The 8,281-nt window shown below is 45.0% G+C and overlaps 2 protein-coding genes across 3 annotated transcripts in view; one reads left to right on the forward strand and one right to left on the reverse strand.

Annotated features, from left to right (window-relative positions):
• Window positions 1–4,899, forward strand: part of ZNHIT3 (zinc finger HIT-type containing 3) — an 18,083-nt gene extending 13,184 nt beyond the window's left edge. Inside the window, exons 3-5 of one of the 2 annotated variants that reach the window (XM_003795605.3) lie at window positions 1,834–1,920; window positions 2,905–2,985; window positions 4,363–4,899. In XM_003795605.3, the coding sequence (XP_003795653.1) occupies window positions 1,834–1,920; window positions 2,905–2,985; window positions 4,363–4,544 (350 nt within the window). In that variant the 3' untranslated portion in view covers window positions 4,545–4,899. The remainder of the gene's footprint in view (window positions 1–1,833; window positions 1,921–2,904; window positions 2,986–4,362) is intronic. The other variant, XM_023516612.1, reaches the window with a different exon arrangement.
• Window positions 4,900–5,112: 213 nt separating this feature from the next.
• The window catches only part of MYO19 (myosin XIX), a 33,582-nt gene continuing 30,413 nt past the window's right edge, over window positions 5,113–8,281 (reverse strand). The window contains exons 22-24 of the mRNA XM_023516613.1: window positions 7,257–7,429; window positions 6,516–6,815; window positions 5,113–5,581 (exon numbers count right to left, since the gene is read on the reverse strand). Of these exons, the coding sequence (XP_023372381.1) occupies window positions 5,453–5,581; window positions 6,516–6,815; window positions 7,257–7,429 (602 nt within the window). The 3' untranslated portion in view covers window positions 5,113–5,452. The remainder of the gene's footprint in view (window positions 5,582–6,515; window positions 6,816–7,256; window positions 7,430–8,281) is intronic.

Raw genomic sequence — 8,281 nt, forward strand, 5'->3', positions numbered from 1 at the left:
AAAAAAAAAAAATCAAAAAACACAGTTTCTGTGAAGTGTTATAAAATAAAAAAACAGTTCAGCTGGGCATGGTAGCTCACGCCTGTAATCCCAGCACTTGGGAGGCTGAGGCAGGTGGATTGCCTGAGCTCATAGGTTCAAGACTAGCCTGAGCCAGAGTGAGACCTTGTTTCTAAAAATAACCAGGTGTTGTGGCAGATGCCTGTAGTCCCAGCTGCTTGGGAGGCTGAGGCAAGAGAATTGCTTAAGCTTAGTAGTTAGAGGTTGCTGTGAGCTATGATGCCACAGCACTCTACCAAGGGTGACAAAGTGAGACTCTGTCTCAAAAAAAAAGAAACAAAAACAACAGTTCAATAAAACATGGTATACCTGGTAATTGGTGCTGAAGCTCAAATATACATTCTGCAATGTGTAAGACCGTCTTACACTACTGAAGACTTTCCTGCTCCGAATACCAATAGTGAGTGCCCTTGTTGAGAGACACTGGTCTTTTACTTATTTATTTATTTATTTATTGAGACTCTCATTATATCACTCTCTATAGAGTGCTATGACGTCCCAGCTCACAGCAACCTCAAACTCTTGGGCTTAAGTGATTCTCTTGCCTCAAACTCCCAAGTAGCTGGGACTACAAGTGCCCGCCACAATGCCCAGCTACTTTTGGTTGCAGTTGTCATTGTTTATTTTAGCTGGCCCAGGCTGGGTTTGAACCTGCCAGCCTCTGTGTATGTGGCTGGCACCCTACCCCCTGAGCTGTAGGCACCACCCGAGACACTGGTCTTAAGAAAAAAAGGTGAACCTCCCAGATTTGCCATTCTTTTGCTCTGGCTTTCTCTTGTGCCTCTGCCACTTGCCAGGCCTGCCCTACAGATCAACTGCAGTTGCTCACCACCATCTCCTTGAACCTGACCTTATTCTTTCAAGTATCCAGTCCAGGCATAGACCTTTCCTCCACCAGGAGTGCTTTTCCTTCCATCTAGCAAAGCTTCATCCTCTGAATCCTCTTGGTCTTGCCTCTTGCCCCTCTGGAAAGACCTAGACCAGATCCTTCTTGCCTTAACCATATCTTCAGCCGTCATCCATCATGGTGACGTGCATTTGTTAGGCTGGGTTGGACTTGAGTCAGTAATAGGTGTGAAAAATTTTACAAAGTTGCATTGCTTAACAGGGATGTGGTCGGAGAAATGCGTTGTTATGGGATTTTTGTCCTGTAGACATCGTAGTGTGTTTATACAAGCCTAGATGTTACAGCGTACTACACACCTACACTGTTTGATATAGCCTATTTCTCTAGCACAAGGAAGCTCCTACCTTGCAAACTGCAAACTGTATTGAATACTGTAGGCAGTTGGAACACAATAACAAGTATATCTAAACATAAAAAATATGCAGTGAAAGTACAGTGTTATACTCTTATGTGACCATGTTATATATGCTAATTATGGTTGACTGAAATGTCATTATACAGCATATGACTGTATTCTCAAGTGGCATATAGTACATGCAAATTTGGTATCTGAAACTGCTAAGAAAATCATTTGTACCACTTAATCATGGTGAGAGTCCTATGAGATTAGGCAGGGCAGAGAGGATGGAGACAGGCCCTTGGGGTACATGAGCCCTGCTTCCTCAGCCCTTCTGCCGGTCTCAGCCTGCTTGCGATTTTCCTTATACGGGTCCCTGTTTTGATCTCTCACTTCCTTCAAACCACCTCTACCCCATTCACGTCCCTTACACCCCCTATAGGCTGCCCTAGATGCTGGCTTGGTGGGGAGGTGTGTCCCTGTGAATGAGATGCAGGAGATGGGGAGCTGAGATTTGTGTCTCTTTCAGAGCAGTGCAACCCTGAAACTCATCCTGCTGAGAGAAAAATAAGATCAGCTGTTCCTGCAAAAACTAGCAGGCCTGTGGAAAATAAAGGTGGGTTGATTGACTTCAAACAAAGCTAGAAGGAGTTTCAAACAGAGTTAAGTCAAAAGGAAGGGAAAGGGGAGACTGGGCTGGGCAGGACTCCACACTGATGCTTCATGGAGGAACAACAGCTTCCTGAGCCCTGATCTTTGGGAGTGGGAGCCCTGTCATCACAGGTGAGGTGAGAGGGCAGCCTGAGAACATTGTTTAGTAGAAAAACAGGCAGGAGAAAGGCCCGGCCAAGGGTAGGGCATTGTGGTGGGCCCTACTGGCAGGAGCCATCTCTACTCACAGCTCTGGGCCTCCCTCCACGGGTGTGGCTGGGCTGTCAGTTCACACTGAGCTTGGCCCAGGTAGGAGCTTCCTTGTCCTAGATCACCTCACTGCTGCTGGGGGCTCCTCAGAGCTTACAGCAATAGTGAGCTGTCAGCCCATCCATCCATCCAGGTGTTCTTTAATACCTCCTGGGTGTCCTGCACCATGGCAGGCTCTAAAAGCACCTCCTTTTGTTGAATGTTCACAGCAAGGAGATGGCTCCTTTTTGCCCCTGGAGAAACTTCCAGGTTGGATTCAGGTAATACCAGCAATTTCTGTCCATGTGGAAAGGAGACTATTTGGAAGGTTTGAGGAGAGAACCCAGTTTATTGGCCCGTGATAGAGCTGGAGCCATGAAGAGGGGAGAAAGGGGAATAAGCATCACAAAACCAGGCTCTATCCCCATAGACCACAGGGAAACGTATAAAGTATGTGAACCTAGGATGCATTTGTTAAAATTTCCAATTTTTCTTTCACTTACCTTCCTTTTTCTTAAAGAGGAGTGTTAGTCACAGACTCCAGAGAAGAGAGAGGATTTTGGTTTGTCTAAACCTGCGTGTGTACGCCACCTGCTGTTACACACGTGTGCACGTACATTATCTTGTCTGTTGGTGTAGTTGTTAAAATCTGCCCAGGCCTCCTTAGTCATAAGCAGTTGACTGTACTATGTATCCCTAGATGATGATTCCTCGGTAGCTGATTTTCTCAATAGTGATGAGGAGGAAGACAGAGTTTCTTTGCAGAATTTAAAGAATTTAGGTAAGTCTTTGCTGTGCTTGTTCATTAGTTAACCACTGAGATGTATTTACTGTTATGAAATGTGATTTTTTAAAAGTTAATTAAATCCTTGGGCGGCACCTGTGGCTCAGTGGGTAGGGAGCTGGCCGCATGTACTGAGGGTGGCAGGTTCAAACCCAGCCCCAGCCAAACTGCAAAAAAATAGCCAGGTGTTGTGGCAGGTGCCTGTGGTCCTGGCTGCTTAGGAGGCTGAGGCAGGAGAGTTGCCTAAGTCCAGGGGTTGGAGGTTGCTGTGAGCCATGTGATGCTACGGCACTTTGCTGAGGGTGATAAAGTGAGTCTCTAAGAAATTTAAAAAGTTATTAAATCCTTCAGTGTGGCATGCGGGACCTTTCTTCTCAACCAACTGATGCTGGAAACATACAGGATTTGACACCTCCCAACCTGCCCACAATGCTATTCCTTCTGCCTGGAATCCTACTGGTTGGCAAAATTCTGCTCCTACTTTAATGCTTGATTCAAGGTTTCTTTTCTCAGGCCTTTCTTGATCTTTTGGCTCTTTGAAAACTAGGTGCCTTTTGGCTTTGCAAATGCCTTGGACTTAATATACCACTCTCATTTTATGATAATTTGCCTCACGTACCAATTTGTATGGCAGGGACCTGTATTTCTACATCCTCGGGGCTCATTTGACAGTCCAGCCACTAATGCAGACTAATAATCAAACGGCTTGATTTTTTTTTTAGGGGTAAGTGGGTGTTGATAGTGCCCAGCATGTTTGTACCACTGCTTGTTACATATGTATAATGAATGGGCTACTGTAGTTCCTGGAGGGTTGCATTATCTTCATTCTTCCCATTTCATAGAATCAGGCTGAAAAGGCTGTGCTTTGTACTCAGGCCTATGTTTATGATTAGTTAGGCTGGGTTGGACTTGAGCCAGTAATAGGTGTTAATAATGTTACAAAGTACCATACAGGTGTGTGTTCACTGCCCGTCCTGTTGCACACTGGATCACATGCTTGGACACTGTTCAGAAGATTTGGTGTAGCTCTTCAGCACTGAGAACCTTCATGCTTATAAAGAAAGGAAGTATACCAACAACTAAATACTATTATTCTATGTATTTGTGCTGATAAAATGAGGTATTCTTAGTTGAAATGGCATGAAGGTACAGTAATTACAAAGATACCAACAGTAATCTGTTACTGTATTTAACTTGGAAATCATTTGATATGCTGATCTCTTTGTGTGTGAAGCTGTGAGGCACTGGGGTTTCTCTGTAAGTTTAAAGGTTAAGGGGTACAGTCTCTTCAAAGTTTTATGTCTGAAACTTTGCTTTTAGCATCTCCATGTGTTCTCATTTGAACTGAGACTGGCTTTTTTCTTGATTTTTAAGAGGAATCTGCAGCATTAAGAAGCTTATTGCTTAATCCACACCTGAGACAACTGATGGTCAGCCTTGATCAGGGGGACGACAAAGCAAAGCTCATGAGAGCCTACATGCAAGAGCCCTTGTTTGTGGAGTTTGCAGACTGCTGTTTAGGAATTGTTGAGCCATCCCAGAATGAGGATTCTTAACATGGATTATTGTGCTGCTTGCTCAAACTTGTCACCCAGAGCTTTCCCACTTCTCCTGGGAGACCACTGGTGTGAGGGCCCTAAGAAAGAGAAGTGACTTCCAAGATACAGACTGGCTGATGGCAGTTATGCAGATCCTCCACCCCTGGGCTCATGTTTCAGGTCCACATCACCTGGATTCATCTTCAAGGTGACATATCCTTTATGGCAAAAAACTTGACGTTCAAATGGTTGTTTTTAAATGTTTTATTTTTGGTACACTTATGATAGACAGTCATAAATGATACCAGTTTTATACCCATTTAAGTTAAAAACTTGATCAGTGTTAATAAAATCAAGATGTGCTGATTCTGTATGTTGCATTGTTCATCTTTGTTCATAATTTCAAAATTACATTAAATAAATAAAGAATTTATTAAATACTAAGGTTTCATACCTTTAAGGAACTAAATGCAACTAAATTCCAGAGCCAGTTTTAGGGTTGGCCCAAAAGTGCTTACGGGGACTCAGGGCCCCCACTGGAATGACAGACAACACTTTAGGATGGATATTCACATCTGCTGTCGATTTGATCTCTGAAGGTAGTAAAGTATGGTAAAGTTCTCTGTGGCCCTGATGTTTCTTAAACCTGGTTTAGTAACTACCAGCTTTGTTGCCCTGTCTGTGCTTGATGTAGACCAGAGCCCCAAGCCCACTGGTGGCCTGGACACACAGCCCTGGGTTGGCCCTGGCTTGTAGGCTGTGAAGCCATTGGTGTCACGTGTGTGGAGTCGCTATGTAATGGGAATAGTTTGGCAGCTGTATGTTGGCTAAATGTCTTTGGCAAGGCAGCTGGCAAGAAAAGGCCTTGTGAGGATCAAAGGCACCAAGGATCACCCTGCCAGGTGAAGGTAGAGGGTGAGAAGAGGTCACACATGGGTCAGCATGTGTCTTTCCAGCAGAATCTGATTAAAGCCAGTAACACTGTAGGGTGAAGGTTCAGGGCAGATGTTGGCATAGCGCAGTGGAGACTTTCTGTAGTGAAACTTTATTGAGCCCTAGGGAAAAAGAGAGATGCAGTTTAGCCCCAGTTCTCAGGAGTCCTAGGGCCTAAAAGGTACCTTACAGAGTGAATGACAGAATTGTAAGGAGTTGTGGACAAATATTTTTCTCCTTATTCTAAAATAGTGGTAAAAGCCCAGGAATGGTGAGTCACACCTGGAGTTCTAGCTATTTAGGAGGCTGGAGCAGGACGATCACTTGAGCACATGAGCTGGAGGCTGCAGTGAGCTATGATTGTGCCACTGCACACCAGCCTGGGCAATAAAGAGAGACTATGTCAATCAATCAAAATATAAATGAATAAATAAAAAAGTCGTTTGGGGCGGCACCTGTGGCTCAAAGGAGTAGGGTGCCAGCTCCATATGCCAGAGGTAGCGGGTTCAAACCCAGCCCCAGCCAAAAACTGCAAAAAAAAAAAAAAAAAATTGTGGCCAAGTCCAAGGCAGTGTTAAAACATAAAATTTTGGCTCGGCGCCTATGGCTCAAGTGGCTAAGGCACCAGCCACATATACCTAAGGTGGCGGGTTTGAATCCAGCCCAGGCCCACCAAAACAACAATGATGGCTGCAACCAAAAAGGGCACCTGTGGTCCCAGCTACTTGGGAGGCTGAGGTACGAGACTCGCTTGAGCCCAGGAGTTGGAGGTTGCTGTGAGCTGTGATGCCATGGCACTCTACCCAGGGGGGATAGCTTGAGGCTATGTCTCAAAAAAAAACATAAAATTTCACATCCATTCAGTGTAAGACAGATGAAAGGAAAGCAAACACTTGTTTACCCAGCAAGGTTAGGGATGGATCGCATCCCAACCTCAGTCCTGCTTCCCCTGTGCACTTCAAGGCTTAGCTTCCTGCCTTCTACAGTGGGGCAGTGGAGTATGAGGAACCCAAAGCTGTCATGGGGCGGAACAGCCATCTGTCATACACAACCTACCTGAGGCAGTGCTCGGATAGATGTGACACCAGCCTGGTCTTGTTGTGCTGTCTGGACAGTGTAATTACTGGAGCTGTCCCTGGGAAGCTGGAGGCAGGCCCAGAATACCAGTTTCCTCTGAAAGCCATGTACTCCTGTAGCAGCATTGGCCAGGACCAGTCCCAGCGGCCAGAGGCGGATTATTGCCCTCAAGAGCCTGGTCTCTACCTGGGGCAAGGAGTTTGAGCAATGGGGAGCTTGAGGGAAGTCTTTTTCTTCTATACCATCCAGTTCTTTAGAAGCAAGGAACGCCATTCTGCTCTTAAAAATGGAAATTGAAACTATTTTTAATACATTATCTAAACAAAGTAAACATCTGGCTGCAAATAGATGGATGCCCTGAACTAAAATGTTTCCAAGTGGAAGAAGTCTGTATACCCTAGGCAACTGGGCCTATACCTCACATGCTACTTTGAAATAAATTAAGTCTTATTGAGATGAAACGAACGTGCCATAAAATCCACTCTTTCCAAGTGGACTATTTCATGATGGGTATATTCCCAGAGTTGCTTCTTCCACCCTTTACACCTTCACAACCAACCTGCAGTGTAGACAGTGTCAAGCCCATTGCATACATGAGGAACACAAGGCTCAGAGAGACTGAACCATCTGCCTGTCCTTGGGGCCACCCTTACTCCACCCGGGTCTGTCGGGTTCCAAACTCTATCCATTGCCCACGCTGACTCCTTGGGGCACACTTACTCTCCATTTCTGCCATGCACGCTTGATGGCTGTGGCAGCTATGTGTAGCCTCTGGATGTGTTTCCGAGCTAACCAGGAACGAATGGCTAAGAGGTTTGTCCAAAAACAGGAAAGAGATAATAAAATGGTCATTAGAGCTATTGGTTGCCTTTTGTTCTGTGGATGTAAATAAAAAATAGAATGAAAAAGAAAATAGAGCTTTCTGTAACATGGCTCTGCAGCAATACCAGAGTTGCTGTAAAAGTCTGAAATAGGCTGGGTGCAGTGGCTCATGCGTGTAATCCTAACACTGGGAGTCTGAGGCAGGTGTTGCTTGAGCTCAGGAGTTCAAGTCCAGCCTGAGAAAAAATGAGACCCTGTTTCTACTAAAAATAGAACAAAAACAAAAACTAGCTGGGCATTGTGCAAGATGCCTATAGTCCCAGCTTCCTGGGAAGCTGAGGTAAGAAGATTTCTTGAGCCCAAGAGTCTGAGGTTGCTATAAGCTATGATGCCTCGGCAATCAACCAAGGGTGACAAAGTGAGACTGTCTCAACAACAATACAAAGTTTGAAGTAGTGTTTTTTCAGAATGGCTATTTTGTGCTATGACATAAGGTAAGATTCTAATGTCAATACATAAAGCAAAAATTGGCTTTTAAAAACATTATTCAAATTGCCCCCACACTTGGAAATAGCTACACTTGGAAGGGCCAGCAGAAGCTCGGACTGGCTGAGACCCAGCAGTCACCTCCCATGTCAGGTGCAACTCAGGGAACAGGTGGGGCTCTGGACGGTCTGTACCCCTTAGAACTGTCTTTGTTTTGAAAATCCTCAGATGAATTTGCTCACTTTATGAGTCTGTAATGTGACAGTACCATGTAATCACTGATAAAATTATTGGACGGGGCTCGGCACCTGTAGCTCACTGGTAAAGGTGCCAGCCACATACACCAGAGCTAGTGGGTTCAAATCCAGCCTGGGCCTGCCAAACAACAATGACAACTACAAAAAAAATGCCACGAAGGCAATGTTAACCAGTTTGAT

Source organism: Otolemur garnettii, unplaced genomic scaffold (assembly GCF_000181295.1).
Source record: "Otolemur garnettii isolate 467f Iridium unplaced genomic scaffold, OtoGar3 scaffold00094, whole genome shotgun sequence".
In the NCBI taxonomy this organism is placed as follows: domain Eukaryota; kingdom Metazoa; phylum Chordata; class Mammalia; order Primates; family Galagidae; genus Otolemur; species Otolemur garnettii.